The 17,000-nt window shown below is 36.9% G+C and overlaps 1 protein-coding gene across 1 annotated transcript in view; it reads left to right on the forward strand.

Moving 5' to 3' along the window:
- The window catches only part of si:dkey-215k6.1 (transmembrane protein 132C), a 203,358-nt gene extending 186,986 nt beyond the window's left edge, over nt 1–16,372 (forward strand). The window contains exons 6-9 of the mRNA XM_052596263.1: nt 6,965–7,170; nt 8,627–8,900; nt 9,927–10,118; nt 12,305–16,372. Coding sequence (XP_052452223.1) covers nt 6,965–7,170; nt 8,627–8,900; nt 9,927–10,118; nt 12,305–13,501 — 1,869 coding nt within the window. The 3' untranslated portion in view covers nt 13,502–16,372. The remainder of the gene's footprint in view (nt 1–6,964; nt 7,171–8,626; nt 8,901–9,926; nt 10,119–12,304) is intronic.
- Nucleotides 16,373–17,000: the final 628 nt, after the last annotated feature.

Here is a 17,000-nt window from a genome sequence, read left to right on the forward strand (position 1 = left end):
TGCTACTACATTGTGAGCTGGATGTAGTAATAATAACAACAACAATAATAATAATTATATATATAATATAATATTGTATATTTTCTCTATAAACACATACCTTAAAAAAAAAAAAACGTTGACGCATATGGGGTTGTCACAATGGAATCTGCCATATAGCCGCCTATTGAGCTTTTCAAATACATTTAAATAGCAAAATAATTATGAAACAAGATCAATTTATGAAACAGCAAGAAATATAAATATGAGGTTGTGTGGATAAATATTGATATTGATTGTAATTTGCGATCACTTGATTGTAATTTGCGATCACTGTGTTAGAATGCAATTTGTTTTATACTTTTTGGATGCATAAAGATAAAATAGAAAAACAATTAATGTAAAAGATAACATTATTATGATTTTATATTTTATAGAAGTATTGTAATACATTTGCTCACAGAGTTTTTTCATGTGATTTCAGAATATTATATAATATTCAGTTGCCTGGAAACATGTTATTTTGAGTTCAACAGAATTAAATAAAACATGCAGGTTTGAAGTGAAGGTGAGTAAATAACATTTAAAAAAATCTGTCTTGAGTGAAGTATTTCTTTTAATCATCCGAGTCAGTAAAAAAATGAGTGCAGATTTGTTGACCCCATGAACTGAAGATTGACTCTGTGATGATTGGTGATTGCATGCTCTGGTAAAAACAGTTTTCATGGTAAATAAGCATTTGAGAGTTTTTGGACTAAGCTGAAACCACATCAACTAGAATCTTGCACGCAAATGGAAATCTCTGATTGATTAAAGATGTAAGTGTGTTAGCATCACTTTTGAACTCCGCTTCGCCACTCATTCACTCTACTTATTAATATTTCTTCGTCTCTGTGTTCCTCTGCGATGCTCTGATCATTTGCAGAGCTTTTAAGTCCCACGTCATGAATGCAAGGCGACAGGCAATGACTAGCACTATGATCAATCACAAAAAAAATCTAATTATGCTATGCTAAGTACTTTGAGAGTCAACATGAGGAGAGAGAGAGGTATATTTTATATGGGTCTAATATCAGAAATCTTACTTTGTAGTTGTGCATTTTGAGAAATCACCTAAAGGGAAAGACTGACAGATTAAGTTTTGAACTCACAATGTACGTTTAACAGTGCCAAATCCCCACACAAGGCCCTATGGGAGTCTCTAACCACAGGCAGTGTCACATTTAGCACCTGGAATCTGAATTTATCGCCCTCTGCAGTGGAAATGCTCTAAATTCAAATTCAATTACAGTTTAAACTCTTTGGAAGAAAGGCAAGCTTGGATGAGTGGGTAACTGTAACTTCATATCAGTGTTTGTGTGAGTATAAATTACAAACTAGCTCAGAGACCAAGCGGTTCTCAGCATTAGTCTATTTCATGGCTGTGGGTTTGGTTTATTGGTAAGGACATTTTAAAATTAGTCAAACTATACCGCATGTATTTGTATATAATATAAATCTTTTGTAACATTGTCTTTACTGTCACTTTCGATTAATTGAATGCATCCTTGCTGAATAAAGCAATAATAAATAAATAAAAAAATTGAACTTTTGAACAGTAGTTATGTAGTATTTACACTATATTAGGCTATTTGTTATATGATAAAATTATTTTATCATTATACTTTGTTCCCAACCCACCTCAATGCTCATGATGTAGTACCAAGTTTATCAGAGCTGAGTTTAGATGCATGCATACAGCATCATGCCCTGTGCGGGATCATCTATCCGTTTTAAAAACCTCTCTTTGTACCTGACCATTCCTCTGCAAGCAGTGAACCAGAGCGGCTCTTGCCTGTCCAGGAAATTGATTTAATCTCTTCCAGCTGATGCCAACCATCTTTGTCTTCCTCTTTCGTTCTGTTCTTTCTTCTTCTTCTTCTTTCTCTTTCTTTTCGATCTCCGTTTATTGCCTGCTCTTTGCCCCCTACCAATCTCAGTCTCTCTCTTTTCCTCCTCAGCATGGCAGAGAGGCAAGTGCCAATTCTTCCGAGTAATTTGTGAGCTGGGCGGATGATGGGATTGGTGGATGGCAGCACCTGGCACTGTTTTGCATTGTCAGACAAATAATCTATGATTTATCACTCCAGAGATGAGCAGAGAGTGGAGGAAGACAAAGAACAGAAAGAGTGGTATGAATTAAAGTGGAGAAATGAACAAAAACCTGACAGTAATAGCAACATTCTGCTGGTAGAGAAGTAAAATTCTGTGTGTGTGTTTATAATATGCATATAAAGGATGATTTTTATTATAATGTTTTTGGGTGTAGGAGTTCTTTTGGTGCTAGAAGTTGTCCATGTGTATGTTATCCTAATTTAAAGAGGTTTCTCTCTAAATTCTCTCCAAGTGTCAGGACCTAAAGGTCAAAATGGGGCCAGACACAATTTTTTTTTTAATAGAGGTATTAGAAAAACCTCCAATTGTTTTTGGGTTGTTCGCCCTTTCTTGTTGAGATATAATTTTCTCTACAGTGCTCCTCTCCGCAAAGAAACACTGGCCTTCATCTCTCTCTCTCATTGCCCAGTCTCCTCTCACCCTCTCTTTAAAATAGAGACAGAGATTAAATCGATTTTTCAGTGTCATCAAATCCATGGCTCAGCTCTTTGGCTTTGACGAAGGGAAGTGTTTATACAAGTCCGTTCTGAAGTCATGAAATAATACGGCATCAGCTGCAGGACGGGAGGAAAACTGAGAAAACAAGTGAAGAATGAACATAAGAGCAGTGTCTAGGAATACCCGTGTCATATTAATAATATATATTTACTTAAATTACTTGTACATATAAAATTAAAGTTTAAAGTCTGAAAATATCCTATTGAGTTAGTGTTAAAATATTGAGCATACAAAATCTAACCACCAATGCTAAATCCACTGCAATAATTGAATCAGCTATAGTTTGCCTTTTACTGTAATGATGGTGTCACAATATATAGTTCTGATTCAACCTGACAGAAAACAAGATTTATTTAGTGTTATAATGGTAACTGGGACATTCACCACTATTATTTTTCTGCCTCATGAGTACTGTTTTCAGTGCATTTCTGTGTTTTTTCAATACAATGCAAATTTAGTTGAATGTGCTGCTTATTTGGATAACCTGTGATGGTTTACACAATAATCAACCTCAGAGGAGAAGTGTGATGCTGTGTGTCAGCTTCCAGAATATTTTTATCATGTCATGTTTTTGATGTTCTGATATAGCCACATGCCACTTTAGCTGCCATTTTCCTGTGCCATTAGCCTTGCGGTCCTCAGACCTGACGGTCATTTCTGCTGCAGAGAATGACGGGGTGGTGGCTCTTAGAACAACACTGGAGAACATCAGAAAGATGGGTGGATTTAAAAAGGTGCGAATTGTAAGAACAGAGATGGAAGCAAAGATAGAGAAATTGAGCATAGTGTCTTTGCACAGAATTCTGGGTAATTGCTCTTTCAAGAGTGACACACACACAAAAACTTCAGCGCTTCTGGAGGATGACTTTATCGACTATCATTGTGTAGCGATCTGTTATACATCCTCTCAGGGCTTGTGTGTGTGTAAGAGAGAGTGCATTTACTTTGATGGAATGACATTTTATCTCATATTTTACTCTAATTGCGTGTTGAATGAATCAGGGTTCATTTTAGTTGGACTTGCTTTTAAAAGATTCTTTGTTTAACTGTCTGTTTATAATGGCAATTCAATCCATCTTTTTTCCTTCTCTCTTGCTCTCCACCTCCCAGATCAAGTATTCACAGACCTCTTGACATTTTTCCCCCCAAAATAATTTGCCTCCGTTCATTTGGTTTAGTGTAAAAGTGTACATTGAATTACCACAATATTGTGTAGAATTAGGATTAGGAATATATTTTTTACATTTAGTCATTTGCAGATGCTTTTTATGCTAAGTTTTCTAGTTGATAGCAATACCAATTCAATTTCACAATTCTCAGTACAAGTACCACTGAAACGAATATTCTATAGAGCACAACATTAAATTCTTTTTTCATAGAAAATTTATTTTTTACATGAAAACTTTTCAAAACAGATTTACAATATGTTAAATGGCTTTATTTGACACATTTTTACATAATCTTGTGTAAATGTCAATTTGTAATAGTTGATTACGTCATGCACGATGATTCATGGAACAAGTGGTTCATTCCTTTATAAAATAAAGTACAAACTCTTGCATCCTTGACTTGATATCAGATTTTCACGTACACTGGGGCTGTCATGATATTAGATTTTTCATATCACTGTTATTTTGGCCATATGAATTCACAATATCAATATACTGTGATATCTATAGAAACTTTGGGGGTAAAGATATCAGTCAAATAATTTTTTACTTTGAGTTTTTCTTTTTCACCCAACTAACATAAGGATACTGATAAATCCAGGGCACAAGACTCTGGCTTTTTCCATCTTCTTTGCAGCTCCTATGAAATAACGAGAGAAAATACTGTCAAGTTCAACAGCATGATGAATAAGTATTAATGGTAACACTTTACAATAAGATGTCATTTGCTAACATTAATGTATTAGCTAACATGAATGAACAATGAATGATACATTTATTACACAATTTATTAATCTTTGTTAATGTTGATAAAAATCAAGTCATTCATTGTTCATGTTAGTTCACAGTGCGTTAATGTTTACAAACACTTTTAATTTTAATAATGCATAAGTATATGTTGACATTAACATAAACTAAGATTAAGTATTGCTGCAGAAATAATGTTCATTATTGTTATTGTTATAAGTTATCTAATGTAATTAACTTATGTTAACCTTAATGAACCTTAATGAAGAATGACCACAGATGAAGCATTAAGTGCATGGCACTGCGACCAATTTGACATTTTGCAAGGTTAATGTAGCAACGTGGTCACTCACTTTTTCAAGATCAGTTTTAATCGTTTAACTGTTAACAGATTATATATATATATATATATATATATATATATATATATATATATATATATATATATATATATATATATATATATAAAGTGTTACTATGCACAGGCCGTATTGATTGCAAATACAAAAACAAGACGAGTAAAGAATATACAGTACTTATTAAAATAATCACCCTTTACTTAAATATATGAACACAGAAATCCACTGTAAACAGGTTAATATAATGTCTCCCATTCTATGATTAATAAAATAATGGCAACTTACTCTGATGAACACGGCTCTCCTCTAAATAGCCCATAGACAGTAAAAGAAATGGACACAGCAACCCCATTGGAACTCAATTGAGACAAGTGAAGCACATTTTTAGCGTTTTTTAGCACTTCCGTTTCTGACGCGCAGACTCAAACGAAGCTTGACGACGTCAGCAACCTGTCTGACAGATGTAAATCTTCTAAGTGGCTGTGCGTGCAAACTGCCATCGTTAATCTTGCAGAGACGGCGAGCTTGAGCGGGGAGTTCTTTGTCGTGAGTGAGCAGGAGTAAGTATTCTGATTAATTATTTTGTATAGTATTTTAAAATGTAACGCCAGTACGCCATATTAAGTTAATTGCCTGCGAGCTTCTCCACCTGTCTGTACGGTAATGCGACAGAGAGCCGAGTGGTTATGACGCAATCGTTAGCCTATTTTTTACAAAAACTGTTTATACGGGGCCATAATGTAACATAGAAGGTAATGGAGCCCTTTATACATTGTCGTGTAACTTTAGAAATAAATAATGGACAAACAGATTCTTTAAACGCCTCAGATGTAAAGTTATTCGCTGTCAAAGTGACGCCAAAATGAATGGGAGTCAATGGGAATGCTAACGCAAGTGAAGTTCTGCTAAAAGATGGCAGCCCCCACCCGACTTCAACTTCCGGTCGAGTTCCTTGCCCCCTGGAATAGCCGCAAGCGCTGTGTCTTCTTCTTGTGTGATAGGTGTCAGAGTTAAGGCACAATACTGCCACCTGGGAGCTCAACTAGGTACTGGTGCCAGAGTATTTACATGTGGTGTTATCATGAGAAAACTGTTCATTTTAAATATTGCGGTTATCGTTAATACCGACTGGTATATTGTCACACACTAAATTAACATGATACCGATAATTGTTGCTTTGAATATCATGGTTATCATCCGGTATATCGCGACACCCCAATGTACACATGGAATTCTTACATGAAACTAAAAAAGACTGATATTCTTACATCTTTTTTTCCCTTCTGTATCTTAAAAGTGGTTCTATATTGTACTTGGAACTGGTATTGTTATATTTCTGGTCTGCTCTGAAGATATTTCTTTTCTGCTCTTATTTTTTTCTCCAGCTCTCTTACTCTCTTGCTTTCATTGTTAGGTGATGAATATTACCATGAAGTACACAACTGAACATGTTTATCAAATAAAAGCACCAGACAAACCACAAAAGCTTGAGCAGTTTGAGCCCTGCATGATCTGTGGACACACATACACATTAACTTCAAATTCAGTCTGCCCCCACCGTGACCCTGAGCTGTAATAGTGAGATGTGACTACTTAATGCTGCTTGAGCTCTTGTGTGTGCATGTGTGTGTGTGTGTGTGTGTGTGTGTGTGTGTGTGTTTGTGTGTGCGATGGTACTCTTTTCACCATGACAACATTACACAGACACAGCTCATAAAAGTGTCAGAAGCGTCCAGCAGATGCAGAAAACCATTAATCACAACAGAGAGTAGAGAGGGCAAAATATAGAGAAAGGATGGTGGAAGAATGAAGTCCAGATTATTAAAAAAAAGAAGAAGAAGAGGAAAAAGATAGGGAGACTAACAAGAGAGACTCACTTCTTTGTTTTCCCGTTTTCACATAATTATGTGAAATAAGTGCTCTCTCTTCAGATAAGTGTAATTGTGGCTAGAGCAGGGGAAGAATCATAGCAAATGCCACAGCCATTACAAAACCTACAAAAACAATCACAATTGTTCACTGCACCTCTACTTCAGCTTTCTGTTTCTCACACTGCAGGTGTCTCTTGGTTGTGATGAGGTGTTGGTGAATGGGAAAGAGAAGAATGGGCATATCTCTATTCAAGTGAACTTTACCTACCTCTATTTGACCAGCCAATTAGAGCTCACCGTCTGGGTGCCACGGTTACCGCTACAGATTGACGTCTCTGATGCCGAACTCAGCCAAGTTAAAGGATGGAGGGTCCCCATCATCACCAACAAGAGGTGTGTGTCTTAGACAGAGATAAGTGTGTGTGCGTGTGTGTGAGAGAGAGAGAGAGAGCTGACATGAGGAGAAGTACGCACTTTTTTTTTCAGCCTCAGAGATCTAGAACCATCCCTCTCATTTTCCTGTTGTACATTGTGTATGGCTGTTTTTCTTTCACAGCACAATCCTGCTCGTTGGCCTTCAGTCTGTTTGCTGGGCCCATTTTTCAATTTGGCCAATTTCTGTCTCTGCCTGTAACAACAAATCCACTGTTACCACCAGGAACCACACACGCACACTCACTCACACACACACACACACACAACACACACACACACACACACACACACATTCTCCCTCACTTACACCCCACGCAATGCTTACCCCTAGATGAACAGGAAATTTGAAGTAATCACAGTTTCAGAGAGAGAAATAAAATGTTGAAATAAATACAAACCAAACAGAAAAAAGCTGACTTTTTTATAATAATAAAAGGCAAGGGAAAAACATCAAAAAGAAGAAAAGAACAGAAAAGAAAAGAAAGGATAAGAAAATTGGATAATTGCTGGAGATCAGACTCTTTTCCTCGCTCTAATCAGTCAGATGTCCAGCTTTAATGAAATATACAAGATTGGTTTACCATAAATGTTTATAATCTCTTTCATCTTGGCCCTCAGTATAACATTTGAAGAAATAAGCTAAAATATGCTTTCTATCATTTGCCCCACTTTCATTCTGTTCCAAACCTGAATGACTTTCTCCTCTGTAGATGTTTACAGTGCTCTTTTCCACACAGTGAAAGAATGCTCCAAAGAAGAATTAACAAACAAACAAAAAAAATACAAAAAAAATAGAATGTTTATTATGCAAGACTGAAAATGAGATATGAGAACAACAACAGATTTTCAATAAATAATTATTTAAATTCCCTCACACAAAGCTGGCATATAGCGTACAGGCCATTTGGACTACTATTCTGGTACTTTTATGTTGTTTTTCCTCCACGTTTTTGGAGCTTGACAACCCCTGTCCCAGTTCACTTTTATGGAAAAGCCCATGTTAGAATTAGTTTCATGTTAGAAAGCAGGCCATACAGGTTTGAAACAACATTAGTAAATGATGACATAATTATTATATTTGATTGAACAATCCTTTTAAAGCACAAAATGGTATTATTATTTTTACTTTGTATTTCATTATTCTTACAATCATTATTATCATGCATGTCTTTATTCTTAGAATTTCATTAATAGTTTCTCATTATTTCAACTTAGAAAACAACCCCAGATCAACCCATTTGTGTTGTATTATTAAATATTATGATTATGCATAATGGCATTTCAGTAGCTTTTTATAGTCTTTCTGTCCTTGCACTTCAGGGTCTTATTACATAATAAGACAAAATAATGTCACCACTTTATCATCATACAACAGCTACTAAACATTTTCTTATCTGTGTTCTGTGTTGCCCAGGCCGACACGGGACAGTGAGGATGATGAAGAGGATGAGAGGAAGGGCAGAGGCTGTGCCCTGCAGTATCAGCACGCTCTGGTGCGTGTTCTCACACACTTTGTAGCCGAGCCAGCTGGCCCTGGTGGGGAGCTTGTGCACATGCTAGGTTCTGATTGGTCAGCCGACATCACAGATATGGTCCTGGACTTCCTGAAAGTGGAAGATACAAGCTTTGCACGACTAATTGATGGAAGGGTGCTGGTGGGAAGAGACCCAGGCATCACCAATATACAGGTAAATATCTATCTAAAGATCATCTGTATCTGCTTTTATACATTTTGAAGATACATTTTGTTTCTAAAGGTTCTTAAATTGCTTTCAAGATGTACATTTTATCAGTGCAGTATTTGCATTCCCTGGGATGTGATCAAGTCCATTCCTAATTTATTCAAAGCCAAGTTTCTTTGACTGCATCTGTTTGGTGAGCAGCTCGGTTTTAAATGAAGTCACTGGAAATATTCGCCCTTCATTGCGAAGATGTTATTGTATCTGAGTGATAGCAAGATTGTTTGTCTACAGGTGTTAAAATCTCAGCTGTGTTAAATGCTCATCCCAAAGTCAAATGTTCTGTTGGGAACCCATTGACTAGAGGCCCCTGTGTGTTTGTTCATTTCCTCTGCATGTGTGTTTTCATGTCTGTCTGTCTCCATTTACACTTCATCATGTTTCACGTGTTGGTCCAACTTTGTTGTGGTTATATACGAGTTTGCATGTGGCTTTGAGTTTGTTTTTATTTTGTGTGGAATTCTCTCCAGTCCTTTTTTCATGATGTTTCTCTCCCTGTCATTTAGACTTCTGCCACCCCTTTTGATTTCCTGCCATTTAAGTTTTTTTTTTTTCATCTTTTCCTCCCCTCAGCTTGGGAATCCTCATAGTGTCACTCAATAGTTTGTGTCCACGGGTAACAGAATATGGTACTCTACAATGACACGTTGATTCTGGGAGCTCTTTGTACACCTGTCATACTGCCTGTCTGTCATAGTATAGCAATTGCTAAGTGTCAGTTTTTATCTCCTTGCCTTTTATAAGGATGAGAGATATTATATAATGGAAAAATGATCAGGAAAAGATTTTCAAATATTTACAGTATATAAATTATTTAAAATGCCTTCAGTGAATTTCATGCAAAGACAGATAGACAGATAGACAGATAGATAGATAGATAGATAGATAGATAGATAGATAGATAGATAGATAGATAGATAGGATGACATATGCATTTATCTGAACGATGTGAAAATTGGCTTTTGTATTTCCCAGGTGATATCCCCTCTTTCTGACTCCATTCTGGCTGAGAAGGCCATCACAGTGGTTGATGATAAAGTGACCATCACTGATCTTGGAGTTCAGTTGGTGGGCTCTTTGAGTCTCTCACTGCAGCCCAGTTCCACCAACAACAGAGCCTTCTACATCACAACCACTGCTCAGGACCTGCTGCACACACCAAAACAGGTGAGAGAGATGAGAAATGACCAACAAAATACTTCATTTGTTACCATAGACCACTATGTATTATGTAAAAAAATGTAATCTAGGTTACATAACATTCTAAAACTAGAAGTTGAGGCTACTGTAGACATTAAGGCTACTGTAAATTGGCTCCAACTGTTCTGGAACTAGAGATTTAGGCCATAGTGAATTGGCTTGAACATTTCCGAAATAAAAGCTGACATTGCTGTAGGGTTGCATGATTAAGCAAAATTAAACTGTAAAGAAGATAAATCGCGATTAGGCAGAAACTGCGAGATTGAGAGATATTAGAGGCAAAGTAGAAACTAAAATATATTAAAAAGTCAGGTAAAGGAACAATCTTCATGTACTAACCTGACTATGCAACATTTTAAACCTGGCTTTGCCATGTACATCTATCAACCGTCCACAGTCTGCCCTTTCAACAGTACAGAGACTATTGTGGAAATAATCCAGTATGCTAACACATTCTGCAAAATGTTCTGGCCTCTGTTTGCTCTATTAACCCATAGCCCCTCACTTGTGGCACCTGTGTTCATTTTGGCAGGCGTTATTGTAACCAAGAAGTGAATAGCTCTAATATCCTACTTTCCCATACAGTGCAGTTTGGAATCATCTGATTAAAGTATCTAAAATAGCGGCTTTCCCTGGCTTCTATCTGAGTTTTCCCACGCACAGGGGCCAAGGTTAACTATGAGTGAATGAGAGTAGGTGGGAAAACACTGCAAGAGTCTCATTTGGAGTTGGAAGTTACGGATATTAAGAAAAAAAATGTTTTGTCTCATTTGTAGAAGCTGCCAAATCAAGGTGGCCACATATCTGGAAGCTGTTCTTGTTCACTGTTTAAGCACTAGCATAGTTTGCCGTTTGCGTTTTCACTCTCTTGAGCATTTGTGATTATATAATCCTATATAATTATAATCCATATCCTATAATTACCTTTCTCTTTCCAATCATATTATTTAGTATTTCTTAAATTACACATGACTACATGTTTAGATAAGCTCAAATTAATGTGCTAATTTTTCTAGTCCTGGTAGATATTTTTGTGTGCTTCTTGAAAATTTGACAAGAAGGTTTTTTTTTTTTTTTTTGTACTTGTCGTGTGTACAGGAAATCAGCAGTCTAATAAAGAGGTTGATTGGCAAAAAGTATTTTATATACTTTTAAACTACAAAAATACTAAGATTAAATTTATTTAAATACAAAATAGTATTTTGTATTTCAAATACATGTATTTGAAATACTGCCCATCTCTTCTTGTAGTGCTTTTACATTTATCATGGGAAATTTTGAATTTATTAAGAGAAATAACCTTGACAGCCTTGCCATTAGACATCACTGCAGTTCCAGTCGCAGGCAGTTTGTGCTTTGATTCACATGTTCAGGGACTTAAAATGTTTGCAGAGCAGAAACTCTCATTCTTACAAAGTCACACAATGCAGTGCTGTGTACTATAAAAGCCTTCGCTCTCCAAGGACAATGATGCAGTAGCTATATAAATGAGAATGTTTCAAACTAATGAAACTACCAAAAATGTAAATTTACTCAACCTTTTCTCATTCAACCCATAACACAAAAGGAGAAATATTTTTCAGAATTGTACTAGCCAATCTTTGTCCAATTTTTTTTTTTTTTTTTTGTAAAATAATTTTTTGAAGTCATATCTATTAAATGCTTTGGTTTCAGTTCTAAAAACAGGTTTTCAGTTTTTTTTTTTTTTTTTGCAAATTAGACTTAGTAAATTTGGTTCTCAAATTTAGCTCACTGACTGACTGTGCAGAGGTTAAAAGGAGGGAACTCACGCTTTTCTATGTTATTACACTAAATGAATACTGAGGCTTAGAAAAGGATGCACAACTCATCATAAAAGCAGTTCATATGACTCATCCACTACATTCATTTGCTGAAGTCACTGATTATCTTCTCCTCTCCTCCTGTAATCCTGTGACTAAATCGTTCATTCAAAGTGGTTTTGTAGAATGGATCAAACGAATCAGTGAAAACGCGATTCAAAAGAATGATTCATTCAATAGAGAGCGAGCAGTACAATTCTCCATCAGTTTCTAAGTCATATGAGTTTAAAACAACATGAAAGTGAGGAAACAATGACTTCTCACTACGGGTGAACTTGTCCTTTAAATAATGCTTCTGTTCTTACATTACAGGAAGCCATTATCAGTGCATGGATTCAGTACAGCGATGGCTCTGTGACCCCTCTTGATATCTATGACCCCAAAGATTTTACTTTAACCATCACCTCACTGGATGAGAACGTGGTCTCCACCTATCAAGAACATTCCCAATGCTGGCCCATTATAGTGGCGGAAGGCGAGGGCCAGGGAGCACTACTGCGTGTGGAGATGATGATCTCAGAAACCTGCCAGAAATCCAAGAGGAAGAGCATTTTGGCAATGGGGATAGGAAATGTACAAGTGAAGTTTGGACAGAACGACCTGGAGCAGAGGAGCGGAACTCATAATGAGAACAGTCTGGACAACAGCACAAATGAACAGAGACATAAGGTTCTAGAGCCGGATAAAACAAGTGGAGGAGACAGCTGGAAATACACAAACACCGCAGTAGAACGGGAAGAGTCAGTCCTAAAGAAAGTCAGCACAACCTCAAAGACTCCGCTAACTAGTCGTTCCGGGGGAAACAAACAGAGTGGGGGACAAAACAACAACCCTGTGGACTATACCAGTTTCCCAGCACTGGTGGATCTACCTGGTGGAGCAGAGAGCGACTTGACTCAGGCTCCAAGAGGTCTGTCCGACCTGGAAATTGGCATGTATGCCCTGCTTGGAGTCTTTTGCCTTGCTATCCTCGTCTTCCTCATCAACTGTGTCAGTTTTGCCTTCCGCTTCCGCCACAAACAGCTCCCTGTTCTGGAGCAGGGCAACATGAACCATGCCCACGACTGGGTGTGGCTCGGTAATGAAGCGGACCTGATGGATCATCACGGCAACCACGGGCCACTGGCACACAACGATGAGTGCACGACTGCGATAGATCGCAACGAGGGGTGCGAGGAGAGCAAGTTTCTCCTCAACGGGAGCAGTGTTCAGAAAAGCGGGTCAGCACACGGACATGTCATCCCCCACGTTCACTCCGATCCTCGGTCCTGTTTGGGAAACGACCCCAGTGGAAAAATTGAACCCCCTAACAACTCTCCCAGTGCTGCCAAGCGCAAAAGGGTCAAGTTTACTTCCTTCGCCACTGTACTACCGGACGAAGGTGGGCCGTACACCAACTCCATCCTTATTGGTAATGAAGATAACATCAAGTGGGTCTGTCAAGACATGGACCTGGGACAGTCGGCTGAGCTCAGAAGTTACATGGAGAGACTGCAAGACAATCTGTAGGAGCTGGGAAGAAAACAAAAGAAAGGGGAAGTGAGAGGGCGGACACACAAAAACTCACCAGAAATGCCTTTGCACTGTTGGAGGATTGCAGGGAGAGAAGGAGGGAGGAATTGTTAAAGAATCGAAAGTAGATGCAAGTAGGGATTAGAGAGGAATACAATCTTTTGGGAGTTTTGAGTTAAGTGGGAAATTCACGAAAAGGGGAAATGGGTTAAGAGAGACTGGCACGTTCGTACTGGCTCCGCCGAGCGGTCCAGGTGGCGCAAAGTGAGCAGCTGCCAATTGGCTAGCACAGGGACAGAATGCCAGTTACCAACACCCAGAATAAACAAGCCCAAACAAGACCAGTGAGAAAAAAAAAAAAACCTTGACAGCTGTACAGAAAATCACAGTCCATGGAAGTCAATAAACAGGAGTTGTTATCGCTAGTGTATCTGAGTGTTTTGTTTTATTTCGATTCAAATCAAACAAGTCAGAATTATGGACTGATACAACAGATTTTATTTTTTGAGATAATCCCAGGCTTTTTCCAGATTAGTATGTAACTAGACCAGACCCTGCCCCAGATCCAGGTGTTATTTCTAACCATTCATTTTGTACTCTGTCTCTCCTGTGTGAATACCAAGAGAGCTTGGGTGCAAGAACTTGTGGGATTCCCCCTGGCTGGAATCTGTACCAGCTGTATCTGCACACACACTGTTCAAGGAGTCAAAAAAACACCAAAACACAACGGTCCTCCCTCTCCATCTCTCCTCTTGGAGAAAAACAGAAGACATCAATGATGAAAAGCAACAAGAGAATAAAAAGACTCCTCATGCAGTGTTCAGTTGATCAAGTGAATGTGAAAAAAAGGCAGTTTGTTCATTTGCACAATAAGAATAATACAGAAAGTGCTTAGAGTGGCACCTCAGCTGATCTGAGACCGGCCATCTTGACTGTCCATACAGCAACTGATCCAGGCATACAGCCTGAAAGTTTGAAGATGCGATGATAAACACATGACAGACCGTGTAGAAATACAAGCCCACAAGAATGAGCTGTGTCTGTTATAAAACCATATGATTGCTGTGATAGAAAAATATTCAAGAGTAGATATGGTCTGTTACTCTCCAGTATGGTAAATGTATGAAAGTTTCTCTTTTTATTGAGGCAAAATGTACATCGTTTTCCCCCTTTTTACATGGCTGGAGCACCTGCCCATGGTTTTAACATGTCCTATAGGTTTTAAAGCAACTTTATATTTCTGCCTCACTAACCCCAACGTTTACCCGGTTCCTTGAATCCTTGTTGTTTATATTACTGAAGAGTTGTAGGGAAGGACAGATGTGGACACCTTCTCTTTGAAAGCTCAGGTGAAAATATGCTCACAGATGAACAGTGGTAGAATTGAAATGTAGATTGTAAGAATGCAATATTTATTTGTAAGTGTAAAATGAGATAGGATGTAAATAAAATGATTAAAAATTTCTTGTGGACACTGCAAGAAGGCTGTTGCCTACATTTTCACAATCAACACAAGAGTCTTGAGGCCATTATGATTGTTTCCTATTTTATGTGCAAGTCTGATTTCCTTCTGGAGGAATAAAAATAATAGGCTTTAATATGTTAAGACATGTCATGGGTTCTGTCTTTTACATCAGATTCCAAATTTAGACAGAGGTCAGTCCTTTCCTTTGATATTTTATTTCTGTTGGTTTCAAATGTGTTTGATTTATTTAAAGCTACATTAGAAGTAGTGGAGAGCAGATTTAATTGTAATTGGAAAGTATTTATATACATGCAAAAGTGAAAATTTCTTTTTTTACCCATTTTCCAATTACATTTTTGCCTTTATAAAAGATATGTATTTTAAAGTACAAATATTCCATGTAGTATCTTAGTTAATTTGAGGTTATTTTTTTGTTTTTATTTTTTGTTTTATAATAAATATGTATAATAAATATTAAATTTCTTTACAAAAACTATTAATTTTTCTATTTAATTTTTTATGGATGTTAATACATTTTGTAAGCTATTTCGTCATCCGTTATATGAAATGCGAGAACAGACTTTTAACTGTAATATTTTACCTTTTAACTTGTATGTGTCTATTAATAAAACTATCCATTATTATTTTTATTATTATTATTATTATTATGGTGAATTTATTGTTCCATTTAAACCTGCTCTCCCCTAATAAAATTGCTGTTTTGTCTTAAGCGATGTTAGAATCCATTAATTTGACTGAAATGCTTAAAGATACGCTGGAACTGAAATGGTTATAGATTTTGACAGTCATTGGGACAACAGCAGTTTGCGACAAAAACACAATTTCATATAGTAGAGTACGAGAGTGAGCTGTTGAGCTCATGTGTTTGCCAAGGCCATTGCTGACACCTCTTCAACCAGGAGAATATACTGGATTGTAACAATAACACTCTTCATTCACCATCCACACGAGGCCTTAGATGCAGTGTCACAATGTCTGATGACTCAAGATGGAGAATATGAACTCATCTTTATTCCATAGTCATTTGCTTAGTGATATTCTGATGATCTATTCCTAAATGCCCATTCTCTGCATTTTCTCATAAACCATGTCGTATCCTGCTATATGACTCCATGTTTTCATATAAACATACTTGTCTGATAAACAGCTTCATGTCCATGTTTACAAATCTATATTTTCATATAAATAAGTTTTAACACCTGAAGACGTCATGATTTTGTACAAATATACAGATCTAAAAGCAGAAAGAATAACTTAACACACCTGCAACGTTCTTATTTTACAGAAGTACCGACATCCGTTAATGTCCCTTTGCTGGTATTTGTTCAGTATTACCCTCACTGTGTATATGCTTTTTTTTCATTAAAGTTCTTGCCTATTGACATGGATTTTTTGTTTCTTTTGTTTCCCTTTAGTTTCGGTGTATCTCCAGATACCCATTAACACACCAATGAGTAAAATTTGGATGTGGCACACCAGACATAACATTAGCCCCGGTAATAACATCAGCACAAGGTACAAAATGGTAAAGTTTGTGTGCAACAAATTTTGATGAGATGTACACCACTGTACACATTTTTTGGACTATTTCAACAAAAAATGGCCCAAAAATAATCTATAATGAACCCCACTAGCTTCCACTTGGACTTCAAAGTAATTTTTTGAAATATGGACCCATTTTTCCCCACTCAGAAAAGATGGAACTGTCATTATATTGCTGTTCCTGAAGCACAGAGAAAAGCTAAGGGGCTGTATTATCTTTGTTTTACCACATAGATGTCATTCATTTAGTCAAGGGGGCTTTCACAGAATATTACATTATTTTAAGTACAAAAAAATTTTAGTTCACTGACATTCCCAAGTATAGAACGTACATAAAATATAATGCAAATTAAAATTTATATAAATAAAATGTGAAAATGAAAAATGATTACATGAATTAAATTATAACAACATATTAATAATATTTTAATAACTGAGAGGCTTTTAGAAATACTACTAAAATTAGTT

The sequence above is a fragment of the Carassius gibelio genome, chromosome A5, assembly GCF_023724105.1.
Source record: "Carassius gibelio isolate Cgi1373 ecotype wild population from Czech Republic chromosome A5, carGib1.2-hapl.c, whole genome shotgun sequence".
Taxonomy (NCBI): Eukaryota; Metazoa; Chordata; class Actinopteri; order Cypriniformes; family Cyprinidae; genus Carassius; species Carassius gibelio.